This window comes from Equus przewalskii, chromosome 7 (genome assembly GCF_037783145.1).
Source record: "Equus przewalskii isolate Varuska chromosome 7, EquPr2, whole genome shotgun sequence".
Classification (NCBI taxonomy): Eukaryota; Metazoa; Chordata; class Mammalia; order Perissodactyla; family Equidae; genus Equus; species Equus przewalskii.
In genome coordinates this window covers 44,777,609-44,797,602 of record NC_091837.1, presented here as the reverse complement: position 1 = coordinate 44,797,602, position 19,994 = coordinate 44,777,609, and the positions used below count along the sequence as shown (strand labels likewise).

Below are 19,994 nucleotides of genomic sequence, written 5' to 3'. Positions count from 1 at the left end.
AATATTCACGTGAATTAGCAAAAAATTCTCAAGCTGTAAAAAATGTACTCGCTTTAATATATTAAACTGTCTACTTTGCTGTTAAATTTCAGAAACATTGTTCCACAGATTAAACTTCAGTAAATTTTGCAAAGACCAAATAAAAATATTTGGAACATTATCAGCTAACTAATGATGCACATTTTTTAACATTTAATATCTCTACTATTGGGATGTATCTTAATTGATAAAGTAATCATAAAATACATTAAAATAATATACACATACAATAATAAATGGAATTTTAGATTCAATTAAACACAAATACAGTAATATACCATATCCTTCTAAGTAGATATTTTACTCCAATACTATACTATTTCTTTCAGAAAACAAACCTAAATGTCACCAATAAGAATCGTTTCTTCTGCTTACAAAAGCATTTTCAAGCTTAGGATAAACAGTCACTCTCCTATTTATGAAACTTTAGTTACAAACATTCTTGCTCAAAGCCCAACAAGGTTGAAGTTGGCCAACTTCAAAACCTCATTCATTGCACTGGTATGTATGGTCACGCTTACCCTTTATTCTTACCTGATCTGGTAGCAAAAACCTGCCCTAGCAATGAAAATGTTGTGTGTCAGTGTTAAAAACATCATAATGTCTACCCTTGTATTCCAATTTTCTAGAAGTTAGTGGAAGAAAGATAAAAAAACAGACATGCATAGAAACTAGCACACGTAAATAAAGATGAAAAAAATATTACAGGGGCTGGACCCATGGCATAGTGGTTAAGTTCCCATGCTCTGCTTTGCTGGCCCAGGTTCATGGGTTCGCAACCTGGGTGCAAACCTACATTTGTCAGCCATGCTGTGGTGGCAACTCACGTATGAAGTGGAGGAAGACTGGCACAGATGTTAGCTCAGGGCTAATCTTCCTCAAGTGAAAAAAAGGAGGAGGACTGGCAACAGATTTTAGCTCAAGGTTAATCTTCCTCAGTAAAAAAAAAAAAAAAAGAAAAAGAAAAAAGTATTATAGCCAACAAAGGAAGACTCAGTACGTCAAACCAAATTAAGCGACTTCATTCTACTTCCGACTGTAAGTGTTGGACAGTTATCTATTCTGTGGTTGCTCACAAGCACCCTAATCTTACGACGGGGGTGATTATTCCTAAGTGAAGACATGCTTGGAGACCCTCATAGACCCCTGAACATCACATTTTCTCCTCAAACTTTCAGGTAACATGAAGCACATACAGTATTCTTTTTCCAAAAATCTAATCCTTTCTAAGACATGAACTCACTTTTTTTTTTTTCACCTGTGTACCATGGACAATGTTCTGTTCCTTCAAACTTTAACTACTTTTTCAGCTTTTTTGAGTCCACCCTAGCCATTTTCATGGATGTTACTACTACTTCCTCAGTTAGGGATGGGAAACAAATGGCACTTAAAAAAAAAGGAATATAGATGGGATTTCAAGATATTTGGAATTAAGGAGGACACGACTAAAATATCCAAATTAATTGAGGTATTCTCAACATCAAAAATAAACAAAAGGTTTGGGTGAAAAACATTCCCTTCTCTCCTACTATATTGCCAGGAAGAAGTTTTTAAGAGGAATCAAGGAAGAAGATTAAGCATAATTTGGAGCGAGAGGGTTTTTACTTCTGAGAGGACAGAAGAGAAACCATATAAAATGATTTTCATAGATTTCCCCCAGATTGTCATGATATATAATGAGGAATATTTGAATAGAAGACTTTAAAATATATTTCTTCTGCTAAAATTTATATTTTGGTAAAAATTTTACATATTGAGCAAGAATTTTATATTAAATGAACCACTGAAATGTGGTATGTTACTACCTGAAACTAGGCTAACTATAGATATTTATACACTTAGATTCATAGGACTACTTCTTTCTATAAAGATCGCTTCTTTCTAGAAATTGGTTCTGAGGAATAATGATTTAAAAAATTATATATTAGCATCTTGTTTTCCAATTTTTGAATTTACATTCTTAATTTCTCAATTTTCGCATTTGGGGTTTGGATATTCATGTAACAGTTTCAGTAGTAAACCCTGCTCCACACTTCTAGAGTAACCATTACCCCTATTTTCAGGGTATACTTTGCCTGTGAAATTAGGGAACCATTTACAAAGAGACTACCTTCTGAGTCAGAAAGACCTTGGTTTACATCTAAGTTCTGTCTCTTACTAACCATATATTGACAAGATACTTAAGTTCTCTGAACTTCTATTTCCTCATGTAAAAACTAGAAATACTGTAAGAAGTTCATAGAGTGGTTGTAAAAGTAGAGTGATACACACAGGGAATAAAGAACAGTGATTGAATGGCACAGACTTTAGAGTCAGACTGCCTGGGTTTGAGTCCTGGCTCTGCCACTTACTTGCTAGCTATGTAACCTTGAGCAAGTTTTTTAATCTCTGCATAACTCAGTTTCAGTTTCCTCAATTTTAAAACAGAGGTAAAAGCAGCAAGGTGAGATGCATATTAAATGTAAAGTTTAACAAGTAAAAAGCATGCATACATACCACAAACCTTTCATTAAAAATTGAAGGTGTTGGGAGAAAAAGCAGATGATAATCAAAATATAGACTGAAGAACCAAAACCTAGCTAACGAACTTACTAATAATTGCAAACAGGAATTCTGATGGAGAAAAAATATAAACTCCAATGTTCTTGATTGAAGAATAGTAAGATAAAAATGAAAATCCAATTCCTTTGACAAAAGGTAAAACCAAAGAAGGAAATAATAAAAGAAAAGAAGGAACAATGGCACTGTTTCCCTTGGAGCAAATACGTATAAAGTTTTTGTTTGTTGTTGTTTTTTCTTAAGTTCTAGGAGCATCCAAGAATTCTCTCTGTAACAACATTACACTCAGAATTCAGAAAAATTCTGATCTTTCTCTCTCTTTTGTTGTCTCATTGAAGCCTGAGTCGCATGTAAAGGTCTTGGCTACTTATATAGTCACATAACAGGAAAGCACCTCTAAGTAGACAACAAGGCTTGAACTAAGACATGCTAACAATTTCTGCCACAGCCCTCAACATTAATATGAATTACGGAATTAATTACGCATTTCAGTTTTAAATTCTGCCAAATCCTTATTATGGTAATGAGAGCAAGTAATTTATTGGAAAAAACTTAAAAGTACAAAGAAACTGACACTCCTTTAATATAATGTCATTTTAAAACACATTTAAAACAAAACAAGATAATAAAATGTACTGCCTCTAAAAAGGCTTAAATACAAACCTTTCCCAAAACATCTCCACTGCCTTTAGTGTAGTTTGGAAGAGTACATGATCTTCTAGGTTTTTTCCTTAGTTCTTCCTGTTCTGATGTCTTTCTTTTCAAAAGCGCTTCAATGTGTGGCATCTGCAATTCATAAGGAAAAATTAACTACAAGGGCAATTACTCTTGTACCAGGCAGCCCATAATGATAGCAGAGAAAAATCAACAATCTGGACAACTCAAGAACATAAAGTTACTAAGCAGGCATTACTTCAAAAGAATATGGTTACAATAATGTAAAGCTTCCATCTCACTGATTTTTTTCTATCTTAGTTAAGAAACGCACAACCTATAACCAGACTTCTCTTTGAAGCTGAGTTACACACACAAAAGAAAGTAAGTTTTAAAAAAAACTATTGTCTTTTGTTACTTTCTCTCATTTTCTTTGCCACCTCATATACTGTTCATTACTTAAGCCTCTTCAGTGCAGTTCTCTAGTTGGTGTACTATTCATTTCACTCATTGGTGTCATTACATTATAAATACAAAGTGCAATTTCCTTGAAAAGAGCACTCATCATTTTGTTAGTCTCCCTTAATGTCTGGTAAGTGATTAGACTATAATCCACATGCCTTGGTACCCAAAAACAATAGTGCCCATACAATCCTATTAACATATGAATGATAAAAAAAATTATAGGCTAGAATTTAATAAAAAGAGAAATCTTTCACATATACTTGGAAACTATACCTGTTGTGTTGTAGGAATGTCAATATTATGTGCTTTTAGTTCATTTCTCAACTGGGCCTCTTTTAATTTTGCTTCTTCAACTTGGCCTAAAATTAAAAACAAAATTTAAAAAACTGCATGAATTTCTGATAGCCCCCTAAAATATAGTTTTTGATAAATATTTTCAATCCCTTTTATTTTTTCCTTCTAACAGCTGATGCTAAAATGAAAAATGTCAAGTCACTATCTTAGAAAGTCAAAATTAAACTAAAAATCTAAAATTAAGCTTCAGATCTAACACAAAAGATGCGAAACAAAATTAATGTGGTTAAGGGAGATATTATGATATTATACTGCAAACTCTAAGTAATCCTGGATGTTATTTAATCCTAATCCACATGACTATACATAATTTACACATAATTGCATGAGGTTGTTCTAAGAACCAAACAAGACTTTATAAAAACAATTTTCAGTGCTACAAATGATATATTATCTCATTACTTTACTTAGCTCCTATTATCCTCTAAATAGCCTTGATCTTGGATAGATATACAAAAATGAGTATACTTTGACACAGGCAGTACACATCTGTTGGTTAACATATCAAAATTTCAACTATGTAATTAACACAAAGCCAAAAATCACAGCAAAAAATCCGATATATGAAAAGGTAATAGAGCACAACTCAGCAAATGCCTTAATAGTACACAAACATTATCAAAAATTGTAGCCAACATTCTGCGTAGTTATTCAAAAACAAATCAGATGTCTCTCTCAGTGAGTGTGCCCTGTACACCTCCAAAGTGTGACACTGCAGATGTTTTAAGTGAGATATATACAGTCCTATCAATCAAATTAAAAATTAAGTTACACATCACTCCCTCACTGATACTGTCATCCAATATCTTTTGCCAGAAGCTGGGGCTAAATATAAACATTATTGTTATGTCAAAGGTCTTAAATTTCTACAGATTCAGATTTCTAATTTAAAAAAAATCTCAAATTTTTGTAGGTAAGCAGGATACAGATTTATTTAAAATGAAGAAATACTTCATCTTAAGAAGATCAAATAATGAATAATAAAAACTATCATTACCACCTTTCTGCAGTTTACTTGTAAGTCCAGGGAAGTAGACAATGTTTGTGTTTCACGGTTTCAGCCTTCTGGCTTACCACTCCTCAAAGCATAAATTTTTTCATTACCTTTGAATACAAAATGACTTACACTTCATTTCATCAAGAAGCTGTTTGCTGGCTTCAAATAAACTTCTATACATTATAATAGATTTAGATAATTGGTCCTTTTCTTTAGTAAGTTCTGCCATTTGTTGCTGCTTCTTAACATCTAAGAAAAAACATTCAGATAATTTACTTCAAATAATTTTAAAATTGTGACTTTTCCAAAATATGTGATATAATTAGATAACTAATAAGCACCATGTAAATGGAAAGCAAAACAAGGTTATCTAGAGTACCATGAACATTAACAGTTTAATCCTCTATTCTCCTAGAAACTTACCATTGTAAAACATAAACGGTAGGATATATGATTCTAATTTTCTTGATAAAGCTGGTAGCCGAGGCTCAAATATAATAAAATATTCGGTACTATCCCTTCCAGGACTATTTTCTGCCAGCACTAGGCTCTGTATAAAAAAAAAAAGAGTAAGGAAAAGCAAGATTTAAAAAGGTATTTTTCAATGTATAAATGCTAGATATTGCATTGTGCTCTGTTTTCAAGTAAGTGGTAAATTTTAAAGGAAAAGGCATTGACTGACCCATAAGATTCATTAAACATTGATTAAAACATCACCAGCACCACCCAAGACACAAAACTTTTTACCCTTCTGTATTGGTTTGAAAGCCAAATGATCTTCTCAAAAAAGAGCTTATGCAAAAATTATATACAATTGAAAATTACAAGAGAAGTATCTTTTCTTTCAGACCAGAAATGTCATGGCCACTTATATCTTGACCTGCAAGACCTTCTTGATTCCAAGCAGTAAGCTGAAGCAGTGAAACAGCTGATGGTGTGAAAGTTATAAAAACAATCACAAAGAAATTCACAAAGCCCAATGCTGAGTTTAAGTTACAGCTGTTACCATGGAAGTAGACCCACAAATCCCAGGTGACCAAACAAGAGGTCCCGAAAGCTCTAAAGATTTGTTTTTTTTAAGTTGTATTTTCTTCATTAACGTACACACAGAAAAACTTTTGATATACCCTAGTTTAAGACCATGGCATATAAAACTAGTAAATAATGCAAATCTAAGTATTTATATCCTAAATGATATTTTCAAACTTACTCTTTCGCTTTTTTAGACTACAATCATACAATTCACAGATAGAGATAGAGAATTTTTAAAAATCTAAATCAATACCATAGAACAATCCATGAATAAAGTTATAAATTATAGCTAACAATTATTTTTTCCAAAGAACACAGAACACAAGACTCTCATTAAACTAATCTTCAATCCCACTTAGTTTCTGAAAGCTGTTTTCAATGTATTTACACGAATATAAATACATGTAAAAATAAAATACTGTTTGCCTTTAAAAAATAACTTATACTTTATACTTCAGCAATTTCCTTTCAGCATTCAATATGATTTGTTGATCAATTCAAGAGAATGTCTAGATACCAATTTTTAAAATTTATGCACATTATAGATAGACTACACTATAATATCTTTTATCAGGGTGATGAACATTTAGTTTTTAGCTACTTTTTATAATAGTTTTAGCTAAATTTTTTAGCTATTATTTATAATAAAGCAACGAAAGTATCTTTCAATACTTCTTTGTGTATTCTCTAGAACAGATAATGAGAAATATAATGACTTGTTAAAACAGTTTATTTTAATAGGTAGTATCAAATTTCCCTTCAGAAGGGCTGTACAGCTTCTCAGCATTAGTATATGAGAATAACCAGTTCCCCTGATGCTGGCCAACACTTAATATCAAGTATTTTTTTTCCTAAAAAGATGAATTAAAAACAACCAGTCATTATTGTTTTAACTAGCATTTCCCTGATTGGTATTGAGGTCATGCTTCTTGTTTACTGTTCATTAATATTTTCTCTTCCATTAATTACCTGTTCATATTCTTTAGTCATTTATTTTTCTACTAGGGTTGTCTTTTTTCTATTGATTTGCAGGAAGTTCTTTAGGAGCTTTTAAAAATATGTTCAATATATTAATCCTCTATTACATGTATATATAAAAAGGATACATGGGAACATTGCTACCCAATTTATCATCTTTAAACTTTTTCCTTTTTTATTATATAATCATAATGATTCTAGATACCTATCATTCAGTGTCAACAATTATCAACACATTGCCACTGTTCTTTTAATTCTGACTAGGATACGCTTATGATATAAAAAAAAGTTTTAAATTTTTATATAGTTAAATATAAAATCTTTTCCTTTATGTCTTGTTTAAGAAGGCTTTTCCTAACTCAAAGTTTTATAGTTTGTAATCTCTGATGTACAGCTTATCAAGAAAAAAGGATATACAGAATAACAGAAATCAAGAGGACTGAAGAATCCGAAACTGGATTCAAGTACAAAATGGAATTTGGAATATGAGAAGTGGACACATAGCAGAATGAAACTTAGACATCTCTTTCAGAAGTTTCCAGATCAAGTAGACAAATAATATAGAGAATCTGAATAACAAAATTAACAAACCTGAACAGTTATAAATTTAGATTATAACTTTAAAGAAAGCAATATACGTTCTTGTCAAGCAAACATGGAGCATTTACAAATACTGGTTGTTTTCTAAGGCCAGTGTTTTCTAAATATTCCTAATGATAAGAATCACCTGCTTGTCACAAATCAGATTTCACAGCCCTGCCCCAGACCCACTAAATAAATACATGGGTGAGGAGCCAAATAGGACTTGAGAGATTTTTGCTTATTTGGTGTGATATTAGGAACCTCTAGTGGAAATTCATATGCATGACAGGAAGCTTAGATTCTATATGCAGCTTCAGGGGGATAGCTTAAGGTACTGCCTTAATCTCAGAAATGTGTACACAGGGTTAGCCAATTCAAATGCCTACAGGGGGCCAATAAAATAGGACATAGATAAATAGGTGACGTGCATTCTTCCAAGATAAACCCACTTTGCATGTGCAACATGTCTCCCCCCTTCATTTTTCAACATGTTGCTTTCATTACCTAATTTTTGTTAGGGTAAAAGAAAATTTCACTTTACTCTTTGCTATAATAAAAATAAAAAAACAAGTTTACAAGTAGCAAATGACACCTGCCCTAAATGTCAAGAGAAGAAAAGATGTGGCACGAACGCTGCTCACTGGAAAATTCTGCTGCTATAAGAGAATCTTGGCCCAGTACTGCCAGGTCTTTAGAATTCTCCAAATAAATCAGTAATGCAAATCTTTATGTAAAAACTCCAGAACTTTAAATGCTGGAAACGAATTAAAATGGCAATGCTAAAATAGTCATTGCCAGACCAAGTCAAACTGTAGGCCAGGTGCAAGCTGGCAGGCTCCCCAAATATAAGCCTAATGTTATTAAAACAAAGTGATATTAGCACTCGAATTGATATAAAGATGACTAATGACAACAAAAAAAATACAAGAAAAAGTGACATTTTCAATTTATTCATACAGGCAGAATTATTCAATAAATGATACTGAGAAATTTTGTTAATGAATTTGAAAAACAGTAAAAATAAAATCCAGACAAATCAAAGATTAAAGGCATAAGAAAACTAGAGCCTTGGGGCTGGCCCAGTGGCACAGCAGTTAAGTTCACACTTTCCCCTTTGGCGGCTCAGGGTTCGCTGTTTCGGATCCCGGGTGCAGACCTATGTACTGCCTGTCAAGCCATGCTGTGGCAGGCATCCCACATGTAAAGTAGAGGAAGATGGGTATGGATGTTAGCTCAGGGCCAGTCTTCCTTAGCAAAAAAGGACTGGCAAAAGGTGTTAGCTCAGGGCTAATCTTCCTCAGGAAAAAAAAAAAAAAAAAAAGGAATACTAGAGCCTTCCTCTTGCCTCAACTGCCCCAATATACACAAAACTAAAATCTAAAAGACAAACTCAGGAAAAAGCACTTATATACAAAAGAACACTAATATTTTTAATATAAAGAAGAAAATGATGAACATTCCAAATGAAAAAGAGTCAAGGGACAATTCTACAAAGATTAAAAACACAAAAAATGTTTAACCTTACTAGTAACAAAGAAAACATTTTTTTTAAATATAGGAAGCTTGGTTAGAATTTTAAAAAACGTTCATATTCAGGGTTTGTAATATTATGAGGACATACACATATTTCTGGTAGCAATATAAACTGAAGAGCAACTGGCAATAACTACCACAAGGCTTCAAGTGTACATACCCTATCTCTAATCCTACTTCTAGCAATTTCTTTTTTTTTTCTTTAAAGATTGGCACCTGAGCTAACATCTGTTGTTAATCTTCTTTTTCTTCTCCCCAAAGCCCCCCAGTACATAGTTGTACATTCTAGTTGTAGGTCCTTCTGGTTGTGCCATGTGGGAAACCGCCTCAGCGTGGCTTGACAAGAGATGTCATGTCTGCGCCCAGGATCCGAACTGGAGAAACCCTGGGCCACCGAAGCAGAGCACCTGAACTTAAGCACTCGGCCATGAGGCTGGCCCCTATAGCAATTTCTTAAGGAACTAATCAGATATATGCAAAAGGATATACACAGAAGAAAGCTGATGAAAGTACTGCTTTGATAAAAACAAGCTTTGGAAAGAAACTAAGTTTTCACTTAGGGGTGATCAAATAAATTACAATTATCAATACAATGATGTACGATTATACTTACTGATGAAGAAATATATCAAAGGTGTTAAAGATGAAGATTTTTATAAAAGCAGAGTTCTATTATATTAATGAAATTTTACACCCTCTATGTATATAAATCATATACACACAGAGTATCCATGCAGTGTTAGTGTATGCACAGAAAAATCTAGAAGGCTATACATTAAATTGCTAATCATTGATATCTCTGAAGGGTGATGATATAGTGATTATTTCTGAAGTTCTTGCACTGTATATTTCTTATATAAGTAAAGCTATTTCTATTTTGGAAAAAAACGAGTAACAAAGATAAGCTGTTGTATTAAATTTTTCTAGTTATATGTACGTTTTACCAGGGCTATGTTTTATTCTGTTTCTATCCACGGAATGGTAGCTTTTCAATGAAACATGAATATCATATTATCGCTAAAGGTAAAAACCACTACAATCAGAGAATACAGTCATCCATAGGGAAACACGGATCTTGCTAATAGTAATAATGATCCTGGGTTCAATCTGTAATAGCTTAGAGCAAAATCATAAAATATTTCAGCTAACTTTCCAATTTAACGCTATAATTGGAGCATCTTCCTAGATACACATACAAAAGAACAGATAATGCAATATTGTAGTTTAAACTATTCTTCATAGATACAGGTACAAAAGAAGAGATATTACAATATTGTAGTTTAAACTATTAAATACAGAAATCCTATCTAACAAAAGACATAAAAAATTACCGTGATTTCAGCTGAACCTTTCACAAAGGGAAATTCAAGTGTTCTAACTTTTCCAATAAAGAGAGGTGTATCATTATCTTCCTCATTAGAACCTTTGATGGTAGCTATTACAGTGCCAACCAAATCAATTCCGGTATAATTGTTGTAGTCATCCTTAAAGTAAAAAATAAAAAGTAACTAATCAGAAGAGTTCCTAAGAAAATTAAATCCAGAGAAGGACATGTATACATCAGAAATATGACATGTATTTATAAAGCCCCAAATGTTAAATTATACACCTTCTTCTTACTCCAAGCACAGAATTCAGTTCTCAGAGTAGGTGCTCCAAAGGCAGGAAATAATTCCAGAAACCATAAAAGAACTAGAGGCTTCCATCTAATGCAATGGCTCTTAACTTATATAAAGGACTCCCATTTTAAAATTTCACCTTGTTAAATGTACTTTCAGCATCTATTGAGCTGGCAAAGAGAAGTTAAGAATGACTCACTTATCTAAAACAGGAAAATAAACTGAAGGTGTTAAGTACTCCCCAGCTACTGTGTTTTATATGTTTTCATTAATATTCTCGGCAGCCCTATTGCTGCTTACTCTCTGGGTAATCAGAAGCTTTGAGGAGCTCACTATGATCAGTCATCAGAGCAGATCTCCAAAATAAATACTTATCTCCTGTCCCCACAGGGAAATGGACATTGAGGAATCAATTTACTTCACATATATTCATAAGACATGCATGAAATAGGGGATTAAAAGGTATATATTAACAAAGGTAGTCAGATTTCTGCATTTTTTAATCAGTTCTACTTAGTTTATCTCTAGATTTATTTTATGTATAATGTTATGCACTCTCTCTGTGTACTCAAGTACAAAGATATTTATAAATATTTCATTCATCTGCACAAATTTTCCCTATAACTTTAAACTGAATAATCAAGATATGGTTCTATGACTATCTTACACTCTAAAACTGGAGATAATTTTTCTTGTTATTCTTCGTAATTTGGAAGTAAATAAACATTACCGTGATATTAAGATGTAAATCTTTGACTAAGGTCCTACTGGCAACTGAGCGAACATTTGAAACAGCTGGTGTAGCTGGCTGAATTTCCGGAACTAACTTCACAGGTTGATTAGGCAGAACATCAACTATAACCTTAGAAAACAAAAGAAGCATTGTGAGTAACAATATATTAAAGATTTAGTATTTAAGAGAAAGAGAAGAAATAATGATAATATATACTAAATGAAACGTTACCTTATAAAATCTATTTCCACTAATCTCTTAAAACTAATCAACTTACTTTTAAAAATTCAGGATAAAAGGCATTTCAGATTAATGTTTGAATGTTAACCATCTAACAACAAATTCAGAGGCATTTAAAAATACAGGTAATTTTTTAAAATTTACTACATAGCAATATTGAACGGAAATGACATATGTTAAAACTATCTTAAACTTCATTATCCAGAATTCTAGCACCTGAAACGTCATTAATTGAAAATTTTTCATGTATGGTTGATAGGAGCAACTTACTATGACACAGGTTAAAATGCTTATTAAGTGAGTCTTCAATATAAAGAAAGATGGAAAAATAACTTCTGTATCACGTCAAATTAATCAACATAATTTAAATATATTCTATTCTAAATATTCCTGAAATTAATATTTATGCTTTGCATCCAACAATTAATTCCTTTTAAATAAAACATTTCATTCCTCAACTAAATGAGAAAATGTAAAGCTAACTGTGGTACAGAGAGAGAGTAAGCAAACCTGTTCACTGTTAAGAATATTTGCTTTATCCATCATAAAACCAAACTGGATACAATATGTCCCCACTTTGTTAGGAATTGCTTTATCCCTGAAGAAAAAGAGAGAAGATCCTTGACAATTTTAAATAAAGGGGGAAGGAATTCAAAGCATCAACATTTCTGTTCCTTCCACAAAAAGCTAATGAGTAAGAAGAGCATTACTATTACAACATTCACCTTCATTCAACATGTATTTCCTGCAACATTAGGATTAATCTCAGGTCCCTCTTACCTGGACATTCTTTCACAAAACATTTGGAACACAGGCTCTGGATACGGCAAAAGTTGAAAGAATTGGAATATACAGTTGACAGAGTAGTAAATATAAAAAATGCTGAATTGTATGTCAAGTAAATTTTGCTTCATTTCTACATTACAAATTTCCAATGTACAGTTTTATATTTCAAAATTATAGGATATCTTGCTTGACCTTTTTATGTTGCTTTGTTTTCCTTTCAAGTACTATTCTAAATATGTAACTTTATATCTACAAGGCATTTACTGTGATTGCATTATCAATAAAGAGTTCAGTACCTAATAAGATGTAAGGTTACTAGCCTGTTTTGGTCACACTTAAACACAACAAAAATATGAATGACATTCTATAGTATACCTTGCCTGAGATGTGCAATGTGGTTCATGATCTCTAAAGTGGCTTTTACATGTCATTCATGTTGTCAAAATATTGGCTTAACGCAGTAAACAAAGGCTTTGAATACATATCTGAATTGAAATTCCAGCACTGTAACACATACGTAACCTTGGAGAAAAATATTAAAACTTTTCCTAGGCCATGTTTTCTTCAAGAGGATAATTCCTAACACAGTTACAATAAGAATGAAACAAGACTCCTGCTTCCAAATGACAGACCAACCATTCCTGATAAAGACAACCATTAAAAAAGATATGTACTTGAAGATATTTCAGAGATAATAAGCAAAAGTGAAAAATAATTCAGCAGGATCTAAAATAGCATGGAGACTCTGGGAGGTGAGTTTCACACTTAAGGCTGCTTTACTCCTGGGAGCATATCCTAAGAGTAAAAGTGGACCTAAAGCAGAAAGGCTCCAAACAGAAAAGCAACTTAGCTTTGAATCATCTCAGTCTCTGAAACTGGACTGAAATGATAACAGACTGCCAGAGGCCCAGACAACAGACAGAAGCAAATGTAAACCCTATCTGGAGAAAGATAATTTCTTAGACTTCAAATTATTTCTATAAATATTCGTAAATAAAATCTATGGTTAAACCCAAGTATATAAAGTAGCACAAGAACTAGAATTAAAAGCAAAAGAAACAAGGGACAATCAAAACAGACGGAAAGGAACTCAAGATAGATTTTAATAAACTCTGATTACTGCTCAGGGTAATAAAAGACAAGACTGAGAATTCCAACAGAGAACTGGACCTTAAAAAAAAAAAAAGAACTAAACATACCAAACAAATTGATAATTCAAAGATGGATTTACTAGCAAAACAGATACCACTAATTAGAGATTAGTCAACTGAACGGAGTTCAGAAAAAAACATCTAGAAAAAGAGAGACAACAGAAGAGCAAATAGAGAAAAGATGGTAAGAGACAGAGAATACTGTGAGAAGGACTAATGTTCATCTAATTAACAGTGCTAGAAGAAGAGGGAAAGAATGAGGCAGAAGCAATATTTGATGAAATAACGGCTGACAATTTTTCAAAACTGAACAAAGACCACAAAACCAAAGCCTATGAAAACCAAGGACAAACAAAAAGAAGTTCACATGCAGGCATGTCACAGTAAAGCTGCTGAAAATAAAACTCAAAGCAACCAAAGATGCGGGCAAATGATTACTTTTCAAGATAACAACAAGACTGACAGTTAACTTCTCAAGAGAAACGATAGGATAGTGAAGGATGGCTTCAAAGTACTGCAAGAAAGAAACAGCCAACCTAGAATATCATATCCAGGAAAAATAAGTGTAAAGGTCGAATGCATATATTTTCAGGTAAAAAGAGATAATGTGTCACTGGTACATGTGCAGTAGAGGAAATACTAAAGGAACTTACTCAGATGGAAAATGATCCTAGGTGGAAGCCCTGAGCTGAGTTGAAGATTAACAGAAAAGAACTTAGTAAATCTAAATGAACACTGACTATATAAAATAATAACGCCTTGATAGGTTTCACATACACAACAACAAAGGTATGTAAGTTGGGAGAGGAAAAATGGAATTTAAGTGTTCTAAGATACCTGCTCTGTCCAAGAGGGTAAAACAATGTACATTGTCATTAGACATGGACACAACTATGCATGTTGTAATCTCTTAAAAAAAGTCACTTAGAGAATAGAAAATGATTGTATAACTACCAAGTTAATAAGGAGTGAAAAAGACAATTAAAACACTTAATAAATTTTAAAAAACCAGGAACAAAGAACATTTGTATCCAATAAAAAACAGTCACATATTAGATTCAAAAGCAAGCGATTTGGTAATTATATGTAAGATCTAAACTTTTTAATTAAAAAACATTTTTAAAAAACTATAATACCATTTATAAAACATCACTTAAAATATGAGAAATAATGAAAAAAGGCATTTCATGCAAACACTAACTCCTGGTGGCTTTTGTTCCATCATTCATCTGGATCCTGTTATCAAAGTAGAGTTCAAGGCAAAAAGTATTATTAGAGAAGAATATGAATACTTCATAATAACAGCTGATTCAATCTGCCAGGAAAATATAATATTCTAAGTCTGAATATAAATAACAACATAGCCTCAAAATATATAAAGTAACCACTGACAGAACTGAGAGACAAACCTCTTAACTGACAGATCCACACTCACACTGGGAGATTTAGCACAAAGTAGACAAAAAAAAAAGACAGAAAAATTAAACAAAATGATTCACAAATTTTGACCTAATGAACATAAATAACACTGTACTTCAAGTGCAGTATACATTATTTTCTAGTACACATAGAACATTTACAAAAATAGACCATACACATATACTACAAAAACAAGTGTCAAATAATTTCAAAGGACTGAAGTTATACAGAGTAAGCTTTCTGACCACAGTGGAATTAAACTAGAAATCAGTAACGAAAAGAGATAAGAAAGTCCCACAATTTCAAAATTAAACAATATATTTCTAAATAAAACATGGGTATAAGATGAAACCACAATGGAAATTAGAAAATATCTTGATGCAAATAACAATGAAAATACAATGTAAAAAACTTGTGAGTGTTCCTAAAGCTGTGCTTAGAGGGCAAGCTATAGCTCTAATATATATATTATATATATAATATATATGTACATATAGTAATGTATATTGTGTATACATGCATATATATACACACAAAAATAAGTGAGCTATGCAACTACCTCAAAACCTTTAAAAAACCTAGAAGTTGGTTCTGTGAAAAGACTTATGAAATTGAAATAACCTGGTAAGATTAATCAAGCAAAAAAAAGTACAAATAACTAATGTCAAGAAAGAGAGATCACTACAGATCCTAAAGACAGTAAAAAGGAGATATAATGAACAACAAATTTGAAAATTTAAATAAAACTGACAAATTCTTAGAAAGTTACTAGTTACTAAAACTGACCAAAGAAGACATAGGAAATACAAATAGTCCTGTAACGGCTGAATTTGAAGAAACTGAAAGTATAACTATAACCTTTCCCCTCAAAAACTCTAGGCTCAGATGACTTCACTGATAAAATCTACAAACATTTAAAGGAAGAAATAACGACACTCTTATCTTGCACAAGATCTTCTAACTATTAAACCAAGACTTAGGGACCACTTCTTCCAGTTACTTTTGTGAGGCATACGTGACTTAGATATCAAACCTGAAAAAAAGATATACGAAAGAAAATGCAGGCAACCTTGACTCATTAATATAGATGTAAAAATCCCACACTAAAAATTAGCAAAACAAACCCACTGATATATAAAAGAGGTAATATATGATGATAAAATTGGGTTTATTCCAGTAATGCAAGATTGGCTGAAGAAACATTCAGAAGAAAAATGTACTGTAATTCACCACATTAAAGAAAAATATCATATATTATGTTAACAGATGATAAAATCCAATGTCAATTCATAATAAATAGAAATTCTCTTAGTAATGATTAGAAATGAACAGTCTAATAAATACCCACCAAAAGAAAAAACCTAAAGCAAAGATTATACCAATGGGTGAAATGCTGAAGTGTTCCCTTTGGATTGGGAATGAGATCAGAATGATCACTCTCATTACAGCCACTTCACATTCTACTGTAAGTCCAAGCCAGTGCAGTATGGCAAGAAAAAGAAAACAATGCATAAGGACTGGAAAGCAATAAAACTGTCATTATTCACAGACATGAGTGTGCAAATATTTTAAAATCCCAAAGAATCTACAAATAAAATTGGAAATAAAAAGGGTTAACAAAGATGCTGGCTACAAGGTCAAAACATACAAATCAACTAGATTTCTATAATCACAACAAACAGAAAAAAATTTTTAAAGGATATCATTTACAATTAGCATCAAAAATATCAACTATCCAGGCATCATGCAAAGTGAAATAAGTCAGACAGACAAGGAAAGACAAATACTGTATGATCTCATTTATATGTGGAATCTAAAAAATCAGAACTGCACAGAGAACAGACTGGTGGCTCCAAGAGGCAGGGGGTGGGCGAAATGAGCAAGGGTGGTCAAAAGGTACAAAGTTCCAGTTAGAAGACAAATAAGTCCTAGGGATGTATTGTACAGCATGGTGACTATAGTTAACAATACTATACTGTATATTTGAAAGTTGCTAAGAGAGTAAATCTTTCAAGTTTTCACCTCAAGACAAAAAAATTTATAGCTATGTGAGGTGAAGGATGTTAACTATACTTACTGTGCTAATCATTTTGCAAAAATACATACATCATCATGTTGCACATCTTAAACTAATACAATGCTATACGTCAGTTATATATCAATAAAACTGGGAAAAATATCAACTACCTAGGAAATCAATCTAAGGAGAGATGTATGACATCTCAATTCAAAAAATTATGAAATGCTATATGAGAAAATAGAGGGATATCCCATATTTGTAGATTGCAAGATGTTCCTAAATTTCTACCCAAACCAAATCCCAAGACGTTTTGTTATCGAAATTGTTTTTTTATTTGAACTTGATAAACTGATTCTAAAATTTAAATGGAAAAATAAAGGGCCAAGATACATATGAACAACAAGGTTAGAAGATTCATTCTACAGGATATATCAGACTAATCAAGAAGGTAGGGTATGGGAAAATACAGAGAAATAGATCAAGAAATCAAAATAGGGAGTCGAGAAATAGACCCACATATATATGGATACATAACTTATAATAAAGATGGCATTGCAGAAAAACGATCTTTTCAATAATGCAGGAACAACATAAACATGACCCACTACCTCACACCATAGATTAGAAATATTAATTCCAGGTATGTTAACCAAAAAGAGTAAACATAGCAGATCTAAAGCCCTGCTTACAAGGTTGGCCCTTGGCTGGAATTTGTGAACCTAGATTTCAGGAAGGTTCCTACCACTATCTGGTACGAGTGGCTCACAATACCTACAAAGAACATGGTTTATGAGAAACACTTGCTTTCCTTCTGGGAATCTGGAATTTTGGTATGTGCTAGGCAGAGGCTGCCTATGTGACCAGGCCCCAGTAAAAATCCTGGGCACTAAGTCTGTAATGAGATTGCCAGGTTGACAAGATTTCGTATGTATTAGCATAACTTACTGGGGCATTAAGCACATCCTGTGTGATTCCACGTGGAAAGAACCCTTGGAAACTTACATACGTTTTCTCTTGGTCATTGCTCCATGCACCCTTTCTCTTTTTTGATTTTGCTTTGTAACCTTTCTGTGAATCTTCCTAATGAATCATCAAACTTGGGGGCGGTCTTGGAAACCCCTAACACAATAATGTGGTACAATATCTTCATGACCTAAATATAATAAAAAGACTTAAAGACACAAAGAGGGCTACCTACAAAGGAGTAGATTAACAAATCTGATTATATAAAAATTAAAAACTTCTGTTCAAGATATCATAAAGGGAGTGCCAAAGCAAGCCATGGGACTGGGCAAAGATATCTAACAATAAAGACTTATATCCAGGGCCAGCCCTGTGGCCGAGTGATTAAGTTTGCGCACTCGGCTTTGGTGGCCCAGGGTTTCGCTGGTTCGGATCCTGGGTGCAGACATGGCACTGCTCATCAGGCCATGCTGAGACGGCATCCCATATGCCACAACTAAAAGGACTCACAACTAAAAATATACAACTATGTACCGGAGGGCTTTGGGGAGAAAAAGGAAAAATAAAATCTTTAAAACAAATTACGTAAATATTGTGGAGTACAATGAAATAGCCCAATTACTACACATTTTAATAGATTCATATAATAAAAGATAATATGATAGACAAAAGAAGGCAGCACTGTCCTTTGTAGGCTGCCTCAATCAGTCCCATGCAATAACGTGGGCATACCTTAAAGATCTATGGCAAAAAGACCTATGGCAATGTTATTCAAAGTGCAGAGCAAGGACAGTTGCTGGTATAAACATTTTGTTACTGGTCTGCCACAAGATAATAAGAAAACTCAGATTATTCAGAAATATATATAGCAATCTAACATTGCCTTGACAACAAGTGCACACTCAGAGAACCTTTTTTAAAACAAAATAAAATAAAAAGCATCAGTGTAGAATAGACTGGAAATTTTTAAGAAAATAGAAACTAGTCTTTTTGTACAGTTAGTCTGAAAAAGCAGTGGATTAATATAGTAAGCATTTTGACCCTATTGATGATGATTTAAAGAATTTTTAAAATAAAAGAAACCTTAGGATTCTGGGAAGACGGTGGGAGTAGGAAGCACAAGAATCTGTCTCCCCACCTAGACAACAATTGTACTGCAGAATCTGTCTGATGTAACTATTTTGGAACTCTGGAAGCAACTGAAGGATTACAACTTTCAGCAAGCTGGAAGACTTGCATAGTAAATTGTGGTTAATTTCAGCTCTTAGCACAGTAGAAGCTACTCATTCCCCACCTCCCAGCCCCATGGCAGGCAGCTGTGCACATGTTCCTGGGCAGCCTGTGCATCGCTACAGGAGCCAGGGTGGGCAAAAAGGCCCCATCCTCCAAATATTGGGGATTGGTGCACTGATTGCCGACTGTTGCTTCTGATTACAGAGGGGCAGACAAAAAGCAGGCAGCCACTGTTGTTGCACCAACCCACTATTGCAGGGTCCTCCTCACCCACCAGCTAAGTGACTTCCAGTGGGATTTAAAGAGCCAGAACCCTTTCCTTCCTCTCTTTAATTTTCTCTTCTTCTCTTTAAGAGCCAGACATTAAAAAACAACTGCATATACTGAGGAAATTAGAAAGTGATTACACATGCCCAGGGAAAGGCTCAGAAAAGACCTTAAGTTTACAGCTAAGGCTGATCCTTGGTAGAGAAAGAACCTATGATAATCAAGAACACAAAAACAATGAACAAAAACAGTAACAAAACCCAGCAAACCCTGAGGAAGGCAAAGAATCTGAATTCTGGAGTTACCACATTAGATTCACATGTCTAGTTTTCAACAACAACAACAAAATCACAAGGCAAACAAAGAAACA

General features: G+C 33.1%; 1 protein-coding gene across 1 annotated transcript in view; it reads right to left on the bottom strand.

Annotated features, from left to right (window-relative positions):
* SMCHD1 (structural maintenance of chromosomes flexible hinge domain containing 1) overlaps positions 1 to 19,994 on the bottom strand; it is a 137,307-nt gene that overhangs the window by 27,831 nt on the left and 89,482 nt on the right. Inside the window, exons 35-41 of the mRNA XM_008537392.2 lie at positions 12,296 to 12,383; positions 11,543 to 11,674; positions 10,525 to 10,677; positions 5,492 to 5,618; positions 5,198 to 5,317; positions 3,991 to 4,076; positions 3,262 to 3,384 (exon numbers count right to left, since the gene is read on the bottom strand). Of these exons, the coding sequence (XP_008535614.2) occupies positions 3,262 to 3,384; positions 3,991 to 4,076; positions 5,198 to 5,317; positions 5,492 to 5,618; positions 10,525 to 10,677; positions 11,543 to 11,674; positions 12,296 to 12,383 (829 nt within the window). The remainder of the gene's footprint in view (positions 1 to 3,261; positions 3,385 to 3,990; positions 4,077 to 5,197; positions 5,318 to 5,491; positions 5,619 to 10,524; positions 10,678 to 11,542; positions 11,675 to 12,295; positions 12,384 to 19,994) is intronic.